The sequence below is a fragment of the Rhincodon typus genome, chromosome 11 (genome assembly GCF_021869965.1).
Source record: "Rhincodon typus isolate 14 chromosome 11, sRhiTyp1.1, whole genome shotgun sequence".
NCBI lineage: Eukaryota > Metazoa > Chordata > Chondrichthyes > Orectolobiformes > Rhincodontidae > Rhincodon > Rhincodon typus.
Window position 1 is genome coordinate 54,489,414 of NC_063342.1, and position 18,338 is coordinate 54,507,751.

The following is an 18,338-nucleotide window of genomic DNA, read 5'->3' on the forward strand; positions in this document are numbered from 1 at the left end:
GCTTAATGAGGGTACCACTGTTCATGTGGTATATATGGACTTTCAGAAGACTTTTGACACTCTGCCACAGAACAGACTTGTGAGGAAAGTTCTAGGTCATGGAATAAAAGGAATACCAGCAACATGGATACAAAATTGGCTGAGTGAAAGGGAACAGAGAATATGGTCAATGGGTATTTTTTTAGGCAGCAGAGGGGTTTGTAATGGAGTTCCTTGTGGTCAGAATTGCTTTTCCTGATATACATTAGCAATCTAGATTTTGGGATGCAGGGGACAATTTCAAAGTTTGAAGGTTTGTTAATTGTCTTAGGGAAGGCAATCTGCCATCCTTACCTACATCTGACTCCATACCCACAGCAATGTACTTTATTCTTACCTGCACTTTGAAATGGCCCGAGAAGCCACCCAGATCTAGGGGCAATTAGGGATGGGCCATACATGCTGGCCCATCCACAGCCCATGAACAATTATTTTAAAAACTGCCAACATTGTACCTCTACATTAGCAACACTTTGCAGATTCCCGCTACTTTTAACCACAGAATTGCTGAGAACTCCAGGGCTAAGCCAGTGGGAACTTTGATTCAGCAACCCAGTTGTCCATTTGTTCAGACTGTGTGTGGCAACATGGCTCTCATTATGTGCATGCTGCTCAGATTGTACAGTGGAGTCATGAGCCAGTGTTTACACTGGTCACCCAGTTTGTCCTGGCAGTTTAAAAGCAGATAGCAGAGTGGACTGCTGCATGATTGCTGCCAGGATACTGGGCTGTGAACTGTATGATATGCTGCAGATGGTCATGCATCAACTGGACATTAAGGGAATAAAGTCCCTTCAGGTTGCTGTGCAACTCAGAGTTGACATGCAGTACTGGAAAAGTGACTTACGTGCACTAAACGTCATTCAGCATCATGGAAAAAACTTGTAATCCTCATGCAGCCAATGATGCCTTTCAAAGCACTGGAGAAGGTAGGCTCTGCCTGCTGCTAAATGCATCACAGTGGAGTACAGATTTTTAGCTAACCAGTATCACATACAAAATTGGTACTGTCAGACAAGACAGAGGGTAGTTGTGGAGGGGTACTTTTCTGACTGGAGGTCTGTGACCAGTGTTGTTCCACGAGGATCAGTGCTGGGATCTCTGTTGTTTGTAATTTCTATGAATGATTTGGATGAAAACGTTGGTTGTCTGATTATTAAGTTTGCAGATGGCACGGAAATTGCAGGAGCTCTGGATAGTGAAGAAGGTTATCAAAGGATTGAACAGTAATAGATCAGTTGGAGAAGTGGCAGATGGAGTTGAATTTGGGAGGTCAAATGCAAAAGGAAAGTATACAGTAAATGGCAGGACCCTTAGGAGCATTGATCTACAGAGAGATCTTGTGTTGCAAGTCCACAGCTCCTTGAAAGTGGCAAAACAAGTGAATACGGTGGTAAAGAAGGCATTTGGTACTCTTGTCTTCATTAGTCAAGGTATTGAATATAAAAGTTGGCAAGTCATGTTGCAGCTGTATAAAATGTTAATCAGGCCACAACTGGAGTTTAGAGTTCTGTTCCCCAAACTATAGGAAAGAGGTGGAGGCTTTGAAGAGGGTGCAAAAAAGGTTTACCGGGATGTTGCGTGGATTGAAGTATATTAGCTTTAAGGAGAGGTTGGATAAACTTTGATCGTTTTTGCTCGAGTGTTGCAGGCTGAGGATTGATGTGATAGAAGCATATAAAACTATGAGAGGCATGGATAGGGATGGATAGTCGGAGTCTATTTTGGGTGGAAATGTCAAATACAAAGAGGCATATGTTTAAAGTGAGAAGGGAAAAGTTTAAAAGGTGATGCACAAGGCAAGTTTTTTGTGCAGAACGTGGTAGGGAGCTGGAATCTGCTCCCGGGGAGGTGGATGATACAGGTATGATCACAACATTTAAGAAGCTTTCAGACAGACACACAAACAGGCAGAAAATAGAGGGATTTGGATCAGGTGGAGGCAGATGGGATTAGTTTAGAATGGCATCATAGTTGGCACAGACATAGGCTGAAAGGCCTAACTGTCCTATGTTCTATGATGTGAAATAAAGCTAACTTATCTTTTTGGGGCAGGGTTGTTGAATGCTTTCATGTGGTGTTGCAATGAATTCTCAGAATGACAATTCTCCACATGTTCCAGGACTTACTGCGTATGCATAGCAGCATAACATGCTGTATCTGGCTTTTCCCCCACAGTGTAACTGCTGACAATGAGCAGGGGTTGACCACTCGAACAGTAGCTTGCTTGCATTATGATGACTGGTGCAGAAAAGGAGATCACAGGATTGGAGAAGGACATCAAAGGGAACCCATGCGACACAGTCAGTTCATCGGAGGTCATCAAAGCAGAAGGTTGTCAAAGTCAGTCTGGTTAGTCAGGCAAGTGCCTAGAAGTAGGAGAATGAGGCTCTGCACAAAAAAAGTGCTATTCTGAACAGACTCCGGGCAGTTCTTGCGAGATATCACAAGGTGCTAAGAAGGCAGCACATTGAAAACAGCAGAACAGCTCAACAAGGTATCTCCACAGCTCAAGTGTTGTTGTTGGCTCTAAAGAGCAGGGGCATCATTTGGGGGGGTGGGAGGGGTTGGGGGAGCAGGATATAAATGAGACAGTGCTTCAAGAAGCTGAGAAGGCTTGAAGAATTCAGGGACAGTGACAGTTTGGTTAAGCTAGCTGCTAGGTAAGATGATGAAATTGGCCAGTAATTAGTTGCCTGTGAACAGTATGGAGATCCTATGAAATGTGGTCTTGAGTGAAGAGATTCAACTATCCCGATGTGAGCATTTTCTTTCCAGGGAGTTCCGATGCTAGACCCTTAAATGAAAGAAACTGCAATCCTTTCTGCAAGGGGTAAAGTTTTAATGAGTTTTTGGTGACCCACAGCATCACTCGCATTTGCGTAGATTGCTGAAAAAGCCATGGATCTGGCTTGACCACATTTGCTATTCAATGTGCAGCAAGATCTATTCAGTCACAGTTTGCCTATTGATTCAGGTTTATCTTCCATTAACTCTGGATGGTGGAGTAGAAGATACATATTTTAGATTGGAACATAAACTTTATTTTGTCTGTTTCAAAACTATAGAATCTTACACCTTTATTCTCTTAGTAAGAACACAGGATTCCAAATTTCGTATACTTTAAACAAGAAAGTTGCTAGTGTCTATACAGACTGCAGCATAAATGTGATGCTTTCATCTGAACAAGAAGTAAAAATCCTGAATATCTTTGAAAAGACTCAAAAATAATGCAGCCCATTTCCATCCAGCATTTGGCAATTAAATATGGGGGAGAATGTTTAGCAAATATTCTGGTTCATGTTCCTTTCAGAATCATCTTGTTTGGTTTGAGGCTGCAGGTAATCAGCATGATTAATACACTCAATTATTCAGCACCTGTCAAAGCGCTGAACCACCAACCGTAACCATTTTCATTTCACAAAAAAATCCACCCACTCCAAATGATTTTTGTGGGTGGAATATAATTGGCCTCCTTTTTAAAATGCTACTATTCAATTTCTGTCAATACTTTAAAACTTGAAAATAACATAAGCTCTCCTCAATATTTCCAGCAATTATTTCCTAAAAAAGAGGGAGAAGAAATCAGTTTGAGGTTAAGAATAGCCACTGGACAGATTGTGGGGACAGAACAGGCAAGTGAAGAATGACCATAAAATGAAACTGATACCTCATTCATTCCATACAATTTAACGACTAAAAGTATAACTCAGAATGTGCAAATGCCAGAATTAATGAAGTGTAATGATTTTGGAGGGCTGGAGGAGATTACAGAAACAGGGAAGGATCTGAAAACACGGCTAAGAATTTTAAATTTGCAGCATCACTTAGTCCAGAGCCAACACAGATCAGGGGAGTATAGGGGCGATCATGGATTGTAACTTGCTGAGAGTTAGGAAAGGGATGAGAGAGTTTGGGTGAATTTACATTTATCAAGATTGGAAGCAACTTTTCCCACTCATCTTTTTCTCTCTGCTATATGGACATCGAAGGTCTGTGCATGGCATAGACTTCAGGCAATGGAATCTAACGCATCAGCAAGCCCGGTGGTGTGTTTTGGAATGTCCCAGCACCTGCTCCACCATGCGTTACAGGTATTGCTGATGTCAGAAGCACATTCTGATGACAATTACAACACCAAAATAGTGAATGAAACAAAATCAGAAGTCACTGGAAAAGCTCACCAGGTCTGGCAGCATCTGTGAAGAAAAAATCATTAACATTTCGGATCGAATGACCCTTCCTCAGAATTAATGGTAGCTCGGAAAATGGCGGTTTATATGCAGAAGATAGGATGGGGGGAGGGGGTAAGGAGTAAATGATAGATGGGAACAGAGCCCAATGAGAGAACAGAACAGTCAGACAGACAAAGGAATGGATAACAATCTGGTTAGGAGAGTGAATAGCTATTAATTGGGACTGTTAGTGGCTAACAATGGGTTGTGTGTAATAGCAGACCATGTGATAATAAGGCTTGGTATACATGGGTTGGGGTTAGGACTTGAACTCTCCCACATCCTTTAGTTGCTGAACTCGATATTAAGTCCAGAAGATTGCAGGGTCCCCAAGCAGAAAATGAGGTGCTGTTTTTTCACTTAGCACTGTGCTTCGATGGAGCACTGCAGCAAGCCTGAGACAGAGATGTTGGCCAGGGAACAGAATGGTGTATTGAAGTAGCAGGCAACTGGAAGATCAGGATCTTTTCCGTGGACAGAATACCAGTGTCCTGCGAAGTGGTCAAACAGTCTACGCTTCCATTCCCTGATATAGAGGAGTTCACATTGTGAGCAGCGAATGCAGTAGACCAGATTGTGTGAAGTGGAGGTAAAGTGCTGCTTCACCAGGAAGGTGTATTTGGGTGTATTTGGATACGAAGGAGGGAGGATGTAAAAGGGCAGGTTTCACACCTTCTGCTGTTGCAGGGGAAGGTGCCGTGCGACTGTGAGGGTTAGCAGAGTGAAGGAGGAGTGGCCCAGGGCGTCCCAGTGGGAATGGTCCTTGCAGACAACTGACAAGAAAGGGGAGGAGATTGTGTGTCTGCTGGTGGCATCTCACTGGAGCTCGTGAAAATGGAGGTTAATGATCCTCTGAATGTGGATGGTAGGCAAGGACAAGGGAGACCCCATCACTGTTACAGGAGGGAACAGAGGGCATGAGGGCTGAGGTGTGGGAGATGGGTCAGCTCCGGTTAATAACACTGCTGGGGAAACTTTGGTTGAGGAAGAAGGTGGACATTTCGGTTGTCACAGTTAACATCATTGAAACAGATGCAACAGAGATGGAGGAACTGGGAGAATGCAACAGAGTCTTTACAGGAAGCAAGGTGTGAAGATTTATAGGCAAGATAATTGAGGGAGTCGGTGGGTTTGTAGTGTATATTGCTGACCAGCTTATCCCCAGAAATGGGAACAAAGACACTGAGGAAGAGAAGGGAACAGTCAGAGATGGACCAGGTGAAAATGAGGGCAGGGTGGAAATTGGAAGCAAAATCAATAAACTTTTCCAACTCAGGATGAGCGAGGGAAGCAGCACGGATGATATCATCGATATATCAGAGAAAGAGTTGTGGGTGGGGGCCAAAGTAGGACTAGAACAGTAATAGTGGATGATCTGGTTCTGCCTCTGACAACTGTCAGAGAGGGGTAAGGAGTGAAAAAGGGCAACAGTTTCCGACTTTTCTGCATTTAGTTACATACAGTTTCTGTTCATCCACAGTGCGGCAAATTAGATATAGTGGAGAAAATGGTCAGAGGTAGAAGTGAAGTAGAGCTGGGTATTGACAATGTATGTGTGTTTCTGCACCATTTCACAAGATACCAAGGGGACAAAAACAGTCTTTAGTGAACTGAAATCAAGATGTGTATGTTCTTTCCCTGCAAAATTATGGGAGCACTTACCTTCCTCAATTATGACCTCCTCCTACAATCCAGTCTCTCTTTAAAAACCCAAGATAAGTATCATCTAGTCACTGCTTCATGATTTACTTTATTTCCTCTTTTCAGCCTTGCTAGTCTTCTACATTAGAGAGTTAGGATTCTCACCTTATGATCTCAATTAAAATATGTACTGTTCAACTGGAAAAGGGAGTATTTAAATAACACCTTTAATTTAATTGGAAATGATAATCATCAACTTTGACACACCTTTGGCTTTCTTCTCATTTTTCTTTAAACATTTAGTGCCAATGGCATTGCCAAGAAAACCAAGGATATGAGGAGGAATTAAATAATTCAAAATTGAACTGCTGCACTTTGGAGTTAATCGGTCCCTTCGTTAGTTGTTGTTAATCCACCTATCTCATACAGGTGGAATGTCATTTAGGCCAGTACCCACAGTAATTTAATCAGGACTCATCAAAACTGTACATTTTAAATAAACAGAAAAGGAACAAAATCCAATAAGTATTTAAATTCACTCGTTATACTTTGCAGCAATTAAATTGGAATTTTCCCAGAATACGTAGTGGTGAGTAGATTAGATTAGGTTGGGATTTTGATCTGATCCGGCCTGATGTGGGAAATGAAGGTCTAACATGCATTAACTTGTGTTCCTCTCTGTCCAAATGTTATCTGTATGTATGGGAAAAAAGTTATTATAAAGGAACATAAAATGTTTCTGAAGGAAAGGACACAAAATTGATCAAATGGCAGGACACACACACATGCTCCTGAAACTGCTGTATAGATATCTGCTGTAACTAAAATCTCCTGATGTGTCGAAGCCATTAACAGACATCATCTGGATCTTAATGGGCGGTGAGTTGAGAAAATCCACAATTGTCCAGCTCTTAATGACAAAGGTGGTGAGTATCTCTCAGGGCCCATTTGCCTTATAATGCGCATTTCTTGCCACCCTCAAGAAGGGGAAGATTGCACCCAGTAAGTGTGACAGCATTGTTAAATACCAAACACCCTAGTTCTGTGCATGGAATTAAACTGCAGATTCCTCAACAATGCTCTTGGCTTGCTGTAGACAAATTTATCAACGCTTTCAATGTTGAATATTATGCAGTGTGAAGCAGTCCACCTCTTTGAAGAGCCAGAGAAGCGTGCAGCACAGAAAGAACACACCTGACCAGAAACAGGAGCTGCACCTCAGCATTTGCCCATTAAATCAATGCCTTTCATATTCATGTAAATAGTATGTTCTGGCTGTCAGCATCCTGGGTGAACAGATTTCTCGTCACATCCCCTCCAGTTCACTTTGTCAATTATTTTAAATCTATGGGTACTCTCATTACAGTTCCATGTGCCAGAGGAAGTAATTTCTCCTTACTTGCTTTATCAAAGCCTCTCATAATTTGTAATTGTTCGATGAGATCTCCCCTCGTCTTCTCTGCTCTACTAACAACAATCACAACTTTTCCACTCACTTCACACAATTGGAAGTTTTCCAACTTTTGGATATCTTGCTGACAAGCCTTCTCTGATCTCATTCCTTGTCATTGACAGCCTTCCCAAATTGTGATGCTCAAAACTGTACACAACATTCCAGTTAAAGCCTGATCAGAGACTGAGAAGTTCATCATGACATCATTGCTTTTCTGTTCACTGCCCCTTTACAGAGTTAAATATTCTATATGCTTTCTTATCTACCTTCTCATGTGCACAGAAACTTTTAAACATCTGTACGATAAGTCAGCCTATTCCTTGTCCCCTACAAGACATAAACGTGACTCTCAATCTGGTTTCTCCCACAGTGCATCACTTCACATTGTTTGGTCAAAAAAAAATGCATTTGCCATGTGTCTGCCCATTTTGTTATTTGGACTACAATCTCTTTAAATCTGTATGTATTTGCTATTTACAATCTAATCACTGCCCTTTGACATTCAATGGTGTTCCCATCACTGAATCTCCACCTATCATCATCCGGGGAGTTACCATATATCAGAAATTCAACTGGACTCTCCACATATACAAGGGTAGAGGCTAGGAATACTACAGCGAATAAGTCTCCTCCTGACTCCCCGAAACCTGTCCATCATCTACAAAGCACAAGTTAGGAGTGTGATGAAATACTCCTGGCTTGCCTGGGTGGGGGAGGCTCCAGCAAACCATAAGTAGCTTGATGCCATACAGGACAAAGCAGCCCACTTTGTAGGCTTCACATTCACAAGCATCCAGTGTGTACAAGACACACTGCAGAAATTCACCAAACATCCTCAGACAGCACCTTCCACCCCATGACTACTTCTATCTAGAAGGACAAGGGCAGCAGATACATGGGAACACCACCATCTGCTAAGTTCCTTTCCAAGCCACTCACCATCATGACCTGAAAATATATTGCCGTTCTTTCACTGTCACTGGATCAAAATCCTGGAATTCTCTCCCTCAGGGCATTGTGGGTCATGTTATAGCAGGAGGACTGCAGCGGTTCAAGAAGACAGCTCACCACCAGCTTCTCAAGGGCAACTAGGACAGGCAATAAATGCTGACCCAGCCAGCGATGCCCACTTCCCACAAGTGAATAAACAAAATGAAAGAATGAAGAGAAAAAAATATAACAATGCCTTTTGTTACTTGAACAATCAGTTCAGACAGAGCAGTCGGAATAGATTTGTCTTTAGCAAACACTTCATGAAAATGTCACTTGCATTCTTCTCCAAGGAAGAATTAATTTTATGCTTGACAGTGATGTTTTGTACTTTGTCACCACTGATATCTGACACAACCGACTCTCACATGTACCACTCCCAACGTTTGGACAGAGCAAGTACACATGCAATCTTCCAGTCCTCTGGTGCCACTTCAAAGTTCAAGGAGGCTAAAAAATCTTTCTTAGATCTTTCACTGTCTTCATCTTAATTTCCCATAGCAACTCAGGATACATTCCATCTTGACTGGATGACTCGTTACCTTTAAATGATGTCAACCTATTTAGCACATTCTTTGCATGCAATTTCATCTGACCCCATTTCATCGGCTCCTTCTGCCTGAACTCTACTCTGACGTTAACTTCATCCTTTTGTTTTGTGAAGACAGATGCAGGGTACTTATTCAGTACCTGCATGGTGTCCTTAGTCATACCAGATTACCTTGTTAACCCTAAAGAGTCCCACCATTCTCTTACCAATTTTTTTTATGCATTCACAGGACGAGGGCATTATTGCCCATCCCTTGTGCATATATAAGAGCATGTCAGAGTAATACAGTACAGAAACAGGCCCTTCAGCCCAGCCTGGTCTATGCTGACCATGGTGCCCACTAAGCTCGTTACAACTGCCTGCATTTGGTCCATATTCCTCTAAACTCTTCCCATCCATGTACCTGTCCAATTATTTTTTTTTAAATGTTGCTATTGTACCTGCCTCAACCACTTTCTCTGGCAGCCCATTCCATATACGCACCACTGTCTGCAGGAAGAAGTTGCCCCTCAGGTTCTTCTTAAATCTATCCCCTCTCACCTTAAACCTATGCCTTCTAGTTTACAATTCCCCATCCATGGGAAAAAGACTATATGCATTCATCCTATCTATGCCCCTCATGATTTTATACACCTTAATAAGGTCACCCCTCACTCTCCTACATTCCAAGGAAGAAAGTCCTATTCTGGCCAAGCTCTCCCTATAACTCAGGCCTAATAATCCTGGCAACATCCTCGTAAATACCTTCCAATTTAACTATGTCTGTCTTATAACAGGGTGACCAAAACAGTACACAATACTCCAAGTGCGACCTCACTGACCACTTATACAACTTTAACATAATGTCCCAACTCCTGTACTCAATGCCTTGACTGATAAAGGCCAGCATGCTAAATGCTTTCATCACCACCCTGTCCACCTGTGATGCTGCTTTCAACGAACTATGTACTGGTACTCCTAGGTCTCTCTGTCCCACAACACTCCTCAGGACCTTACTATTTAAGTCCTACCTTGCTCTGACTTTCCAAAAAGTGCAACACCTCACACTGTATTGAATTGCAATTGCCAATTCTCAGCCCACTTCTCATCTGATCAAGATCCCTCTGTAATTTTTGCTAACCTTCTTCACTATCAACGATGACTCCTAATTTTGTATTGTCCGCAAACTTACTAATCATGCCTTGTACATTCACATCCATATCATTTATGTAAATAAGTAAATAACAAAGGTCCCAGCACTGACCCCTGTGGCACACCACTAGCCACAGGCCTCCGGTCCGAGAGGTGACCTTCAGCAATCACCCTCTGCTTCCTACCATCAAGCCAATTTTGAATCCAATTAGCTAGCTCTCCCTGGGTCCCATGTGGCCTAACCTTGATGACCAGCCTGATGTGCAGGACCTTGTCAAAGGCCTTACTAAAGTTCATATAGACAACATCCACTGCCCTACCCATCATTCATCCTCTTGCTTACCTCTTCGAAAGAAGATTTGTCTGACATGACTTCCGAGGCACAAATCCTTGACTATCCAAATGTTGGTTGATTCTGTCCCTCAGTATTCTCTCCAATAACTTGCCTACCACTGATGTCAGGCGCACTGGTCTGTAGTTCCCTGGCCTGTCTTTGCTAACTTTCTTAAACAATGTAAGAACATGAGCCATCTTCCAGTCTTCCAGAACTTCACCAGTGGCTAACGATGAAGCAAAAATCTCTGCAAGGGCCTCTGCAATTTCTTCCCTAGCCTCCCAAAATATCCGAGGATGGACTTGATCAGGCTCAGGGGATTTATCCATCTTAATGCACTTTAAGGCTGCAAACACCTCTTCCCTGCTAATGTGTATGCAGTCCAAAACATCCCCACTTGTTTTCCTTATTTCCTCAATAAACAGTGAGGAGAAATATTCATTAAAAATCTCCCCAATCTCCTGCGGCTCCACACATAGGTGGCCATGCTGATCTTTAAGGAGACCTGTTCTCTCCTTAGCCAACCTTTTACTCTTAATATAGCTATAAAACCTATTGGGATTATCTTTATTAGCTCATAAAAGATTTGTGTTCTCTTTTAAGTTACATGTTATTTTTTCCATAGCAGCTCTTTGCCTTTCTTATATCCTTTCTGAATTTCTTCCGAAACTTTTTGTATACTCCCTGGTTTTTGACTGGAATTCTTTACGTAATATGACTATTGAAAACATAAATTATTATACAGCATTACTGCAACGTAACTGTTGTCTAGGAACATGAATGCAATCCTAAAGAGTTAATCACATTGTAAAGGGTCTTCTACTACTTTTTCTGATGCATATTTAAAAACCTAACATTGGTGATAATAATTTTAAACACTAGATGGAGATCTGGCTCTTATTAACAGAAGTACATAGAATGAAACTTTAGATGTACTATATACTATGAGAGAAGGAAAAGGTAGACCTCAAGATGCCATCACAAAACACACTGGAATTTCTTCCAATTTATTTCATACAAAGTATTTGTGTTCCTCCACTTAAACAATGGCCAATGGATATACCTAAAACAAAACATTAATTACATTAGACGACAGTACAGTTCCACAAATGACACAACAAGCATTTTCTCCTTCTCAAACAAAAATGTTAATAAATGCCTTCATAATGCTCGTTGACGCACCTTTTCCTGAGCTCGGAGTCCAAGAGGACTTGCCTCTTCTTAGGAGGGGGAGGAGGGGGAAGTTCCTCTTTCAAAATCTTTTCTTTGGTGGTAACCATGGTTACAGTTTCCATCAGCATGGTCTGTGTTAATGACGTCTGAGTTGTGGTGACAGACTGCGACATCTGAGGAAGGTATTAAGACAAGAGGTCACAGACTACTCGAGTGACTTCACTAATGATGGTTTGAAAACCATGCAGAAAATAAGGAAAGAGACTGTTCCAGTTCATTCATGATCTGATCCCCACAACATATGCATGGTTCTATCAAATAAAAATGTTTAATCCAATTCAGCCTGGGGCCGAACATTGACTGAAATGAAAAAGGGCCTTGTGGCTCACTACAAAATGGTGAACAAGTAAATATAGTGTTTTAATACGCAAATAGAGAAGAACAGCAGCCACACGAACAAGACTTTAAACCATCCCAGATCAGACTGTTGTAAGTGCGACATAATAAATTTGTATTTAAGTCAGGGCATGTCCCATATCATTTCTACTCACTTGTACCTTTTCCTCTAACCAGTAGCCCATTCAGTTTAATTCTGATTGAAACCTGTAATAAATTCCGTACTCATGGTGTTTAGTGACAGTTTATTCCACAAATAAATAGTGATATCTAACCTCTGAATAACTTTCAAGGTTTGAATCATGTTGCATCCTTGAAGTTTATGTTCTGGTGACAATTGAATGAGTTGTGCAGATATTAACCCAAAATCTGCTGGATTGGCCGAAATGAAGTTAAATAAAATTAAGCTACATGAAATCAGGAGAAAACATATGAAACCTGATGATGACCCGATGATTTGAAAGGTTACTGGTGTCTGTGTGCACCTTTGTGCGTGTCTGCATGTTTCACTTTAGACTGAAGTATTTTAACTCAGCAGCAATAGCCTGAACTGTCACAGTCGCTCTGGAAATGCTGAAAATTTATATAATACACACAATGAATCAAATGTGATAATGTGGCCTATTTATCAGCTGAATTTGTCATGGAACTGTGCTGTCGAAATGTCATGTGATTGATTGGATGACATAAAAGCCAGCACAGCTAAATTTTATGTCAAAATTAAAGGCGAAATAAGCAGCTTTCCAAGGAGACATAAGCAAAGTCTTAATGAGTCAATTGCTCAAACTGTCATCAAAAACATGATACATGCATGATGTTTGCCAATTGCCAAACTGATCATTTACTAGAGGCTGGATGGTGTCAAGATTGTAAATGCATCGCTTCGTTGTATAGAAACAGTTAAAAAAGAACAAGCTGGCGTCAAGGCAAAAATGTAGCTAGCTTGGGAATGCTGACTCATCAACGACCAACCACCTGTTCAGGTCTTCGGACAAGGCCACATAAAAGAGTTCACTTGTAGTTGTAAGCACTGTATGGCTAGGTTTTTGTGCAGTTAACTTTGCTTAAATAAAGAATGTTGCATATATTCAATTGTTAGATCCATGCTGGGTTATTGCTATCCAGAATAAATCTGAAAGACGAGGGAAAATGGGAATAAAAGCCTACAGCTGCATGAGCCAATTCTTCTGCACCATGCCTTTTGACCTATTTTGTGCAATTGCTTTTCTTTGGTATGTTGAATTTAAGTACTCTAAATATGTTATAATTAATGCACTAATTCTGGTTATAGTTTTCTAACCCATACTTTTTATGATTATATCCCATTCACCATTACAATAAAAGCCTTGAATTACGGTGGTGTTTTCAAGGACTGGCTAGTTTTAGCTTGCTCCAGTGTACAGTTAGTGAAAATAGGTATACAGTTAGCCAAGCATGTGAAAATACAGCAATCTAAAACTTGTAAAAATTAACTTTTCCCCTTTCAAATTATTTTTTAATACTTTTGTTTCCTTTTTATTAATATGTTCTCATTTTAAAAAAAACTTTTATGATAAAAGCAGATATTCTGAATTTTTAGTGTTAGCTTACCTGTTTTAAGACGGTTTGTGTAACTGTTTCAGATAACATGTGAAATAAATGTCCTGTCATTTTAGATGGACATAAATCCGGTAGGTATCACTTAAATAGCCCGGAATTCTCTCAAAGTCTACATTAAGCGTAAGATGTAGCAGCAGTAGTAGGCCATTCAGCTCATCAAATCTACTCCACCATGCAATGAGATTTGAAAACCACTTTCTTGCCTTTTCCCTGTGACCTTTGCTTCCCATACTGATTAAAAATCAATCTCAGCCTTGAACATCCTGAATGACCCAGCCTCAACAGCCCTCTGCAATAAGGAATTCCGCACATTCACTACTCTATGAGAGAAGAAATTCCTTCTCCTATCTGCTTTAAATGGGTGACCCTCACTGAGATTATGTCCTCTGGTTCTAGATTCATACATGGGCAGGAAACAACCAGTCTACAACTAGTCTGGAAAGTCCTCTTAAAAAAATCTTGTATGCTTCAGTAAGGTTGCCTTTCATGCTTCTAAATTCCAGTGATTATGGGCCCAACATACTTAACGTCTCTCAATAAAGCAAACCCTTCACTGTCAATATCTGCCAAGTGAGCTGACTCTGGATTGCCTCCAAAGTGAGTATATCTTTATTCGATAAGAGGCTCAAAACTGTTCACAGTATTCCAGCTTTGGTCTGACTAGTGTCACTCATTCCTTTCTTCAACAATGCCACCAATAATCAGAGATAACAAGGTGTAGAGCTGGATGAACACAGCAGGCCAAGCAGCATCAGAGGAGCAGGAAGGCTGACGTTTCGGGCCTAGACCCTTCTTCAGAAATGGGGGAGGGGAAGGGGGTTCTGAAATAAATAGGGAGAGAGAGGGAGGCGGATAGAAGATGGATAGAGAAGAAGATAGGTGGAGAGGAGACAGACCAGTCAAAGAGGTGGGGATGGAGCCAGTAGAGGTGAGTGTAGGTGGGGAGGTAGGGAGGAGATAGGTCAGTCCAGGGAGGATGGACAGGTCAAGGGGGCGGGATGAGGTTAGTAGGTAGGAGATGGGGGTGGAGCTTGAGGTGGGAGGAGGGGATAGGTGGGAGGAAGGACAGGTCAGGGAGGCGGGGACGAGCTGGACTGGTTTTGGGATGCGGTAGGGGGAGGGGAGATTTTGAAGCTTGTGAAGTCCACACTGATACCAGTGGGCTGCAGGGTTCCCAAGCAGAATATGAGTTGCTGTTCCTGCAACCTTCGGGTAGCATCGTTGTGGCACTGCAGGAGGCCCAGGATGGGCATGTCGTCTGCCAAATGGGAGGGGAAGTTGAAATGGTTCGCGACTGGGAGGTGCAGTTGTTTAGTGCGAACCGAACATAGATGTTCTGCAAAGCAGTCCCCAAGCCTCCACTTGGTTTCCCCAATATAGAGGAGGCCACAATGGGAACAGCGGATGCAGTATACCACATTAGCAGATGTGCAGGTGAACATCTGCTTGATGTGGAAAGTCTTGGGGCCTGAGATGGGGGTGAGGGGGAAGGTGTAGGGGGAGGTGTAGCACTTCCTGCGGTTGCAGGGAAAAGTGCCAGGTGAGGTGGGGCTGGAGGGGAGTGTGGAGCGGACAAGGGAATCACAGAAAGAGTGGTCCCTCCGGAAAGCAGATAAGGGTGGGGAGGGAAAAATGTCTTTGGTGGCGGGGTCGGATTGCAGATGGCGGAAGTGTCGGAGGATGATGCGTTGGATCCGGAGGTTGGTGGGGTGGTACGTGAGGACAAGGGGGATTCTGTTTTGGTTGTTATTGCGGGGAGCGGGTGTGACGGATGAGTTGCAGGAAATGCGGGAGACACCGTCGAGGGCGTTCTCGACCGCTGAGGGGGAGAACTTGTGGTCCTTGAAAAACGAGGACATCTGAGATGTACGGGAGTGGAATGCCTCATCCTGGGAGCAGATGCGGCGGAGGCGAAGGATTTGGGAATAGGGGATGGCAGTTTTGCAGGAAGGTGGGTGGGAGGAGGTGTATTCTAGGTAGCTATGGGAGTTGGTGGGCTTGAAATGGATTTCGGTTTCTAGGTGGTTGCTGGAGACGGAGACAGAGAGGTCCAGGAAGGAGAGAGAGGTATTAGAGATGGTCCAGGTGAACTTAGGGTTGGGGTGGAAGGAACTGTTCGAGCTCCTTGTGGGAGCACGAGGCAGCGCCGATACAGTCATCAATGTAACGGAGGAAGAGGTGGGGTTTAGGGCCAGTGTAGCTACGGAAGAGGGATTGTTCCACGTAACCTACGAAGAGGCAGGCGTAGCTTGGGCCCATGCGAGTACCCATGGCCATCCTCTTTGTCTGTACGAAGTGGGAGCCACCAATAATCAGTTTCGTGATCCACATTTCATAATGTGTTTATGCTGTTTTGCTGCGTGCAAACTGCATACCACGCTGCTTAACAAGAGTGGTTGGATTTCAACAGTACTTCAACAGATGTCAGTTGTTTTTGGATGCCTTGAAGATATAATAAGGTGCAGTATAAATTCATGCTCATTACTTGATTCCATTCTCTTTGCTCAGTGACTTACACTTTTCAGCCATGCAACGTCTCACTTTTAAAATTCTCTCCTTGTTTCCAAATTAATCCGTGGCCTTCTCACACCTTATATGCAATTTCAATAACATTCTGAAATATTTATGCTCTTCTAATTCTTGTGCTTTCCTAATCTTGATGGCCCCATTACTGATGGCAGTACCGTCATTTAGCTCCACAGAAGCTGCAGAATACCTGCTCTGCATTTCTCTGCACCTTTTCCTGACTTTCCCACTTTATAAAGACAATGGCTTCAACCAAGCTTTTGGCCATCAGACCTTAAAATTTCCTTTTGACTTCAGGATTCCAATTTATTTTATAATACTCCTGTGAAGTGCAATGGATTGTTTTATTTTGTGAAAAAGTGGCAAATAAATAGGCCGTGTTGTTGTTGTAACTATTTCTAGCATTTGGCCAGATGAATTTCAACACTTAAAAGTGAAGGATTATTTCCCAGCTGCCAGTACCTGCTTTATTTGTAGAAGATTATTTAGATGAGATATTGTTAACCGCTTTCTTTTCAACAATATGTCACGTTTTCGTTCTGACCTAGATGAATTATGGAAAACACTGGCAGGCACTAAGGCTACATAAGCATATTAATATACGCTGGCACACTCAACAGTGAACTGCATGTGATGCTATCAAAGTACTATTATTAATATTTAATAGCATTCCTCTCTTCACTCATCTTAGCAAGTGCAATAAAGATACAGCAGCTGTTCCTCATTTATTAACATCTTTTGGGGAAATGAGAGAACTGCACACAACATTTCGAAGTAAAATGAAAAATTGGTAAGGAAATAGCAAAATAAGCAAAATGCACATAACCCTGGAAGGTTTGTGCATCCTTGCATTTGAGGTTCCAAGTGTTAACTGTTGCAAAGTTGGGTACTTGTGGATTAGAATGCAGGACGTTAGAATTTAGAGTTTGTAAAGTATTGGTGTTGGTAAAATAGTAGTGGGGGGAAAGCAGTTTGTGGTCTCTTTAAAAGATGATGTGTTTTTTCCATGCTTAGAAATTCAAAAAGGAAGCCTGTGGGCAGCAGTTTGTAGGTTTGCAGGTGCACAGAGAGCATCTGAATTGAAATATTTATATCAAAAGGCTGTACAGTTCTTTGGCCAAGCAGCGGTTTTATTTTGTTATCAAGACAACAAGTTTTGAATTTAGCCAATTAATTTGAACCAACCACCTACATATCAAAAACCAACTAAATTTAAATCTGATAGTTTTAACAACATAGGACCAATCCTACTGTAAGAAATATTGATATGTCATCATGGGTACAAAAGAAAGCGCAGTTATCACTGCCATCTGCTAGAGATAAGAGCTCTCAGTTCTTACAGAAAGCACCATCTACTCACAACAATATCACGGCACTCTTAGCTAAGATTCCTAAAAGAAGAATTCAGAGGAAGGCATTCCTGAAAGAAGATTTGATGGAGAAGGCACAGAACATTCCGGAAGAGAGGTAACCTGGCTGTAATTTTCAAAGACTAAATTCTAATTTTAAAAGAATTATATAAGTGGGACTTATATTTATTGGAACAGCATACCATTAGAATCGTGTTTTATTTGGGAATAGTTAGTAGTTAGAAGGGATTTATTTGGTTTGTTCATAGTTTTGTTAATTTATTCACTGTTAGAGTTAGATAAACAAATTGTTACTTATTGATTGTAAAGTGAGTGTCAGGGATTTATTTTATTTAACCAATAGAAGTTGCTGAAAGGCAGGTTACATCACTTTTCACACTCCTTGTACAGGTTATAGGGCGAGATGATCCTCTTTGGGTGTTTCGGTTTTAGTTCTCAGAGTGGGGATCAAACTCCGCTTTATAACATACCAAATCAAGTATTAATGGATCCCTACCAACCTGCTCAGTAAACAGAAACAGAAGTCAATTAATATAGCAAAATCTGGCACTCCAAGGGTTATCTGCTTATTGTACCTAAAGTATTTTTTGTTAAATACTTACTTATCTGAGAAACTGCAGAAAATATAGATTAGATTTTCCGAGGAATGGCAATCTCACTCACAGAACGCTCCTTCTTTTTGCAAAATACACAGCAAAAGAGCTCCACATTTTTGACACAAGATCCTAATCAGGGCGCTTTCGGAAATGTGGAGATATACATCGGTCCCGAGAGGCCACTTGTATGCATGAAATAGTTAGGGGAAGGTCTGTCAGAACAGACAGCTACTTGGGTGAGTCTGTCACATAAGTGAAGGGTTAGAGTGCCAAGAGGCTAGGGTGCCACATGGGTAAGGAGCTTG

General features: G+C 41.8%; 1 protein-coding gene across 2 annotated transcripts in view; it reads right to left on the reverse strand.

Moving 5' to 3' along the window:
* dmd (dystrophin) overlaps positions 1-18,338 on the reverse strand; it is a 1,291,331-nt gene that overhangs the window by 1,016,786 nt on the left and 256,207 nt on the right. For both annotated transcript variants that reach the window (XM_048602828.1, XM_048602824.1), the window contains exon 14: positions 11,556-11,719. In XM_048602828.1, coding sequence (XP_048458785.1) covers positions 11,556-11,719 — 164 coding nt within the window. The remainder of the gene's footprint in view (positions 1-11,555; positions 11,720-18,338) is intronic.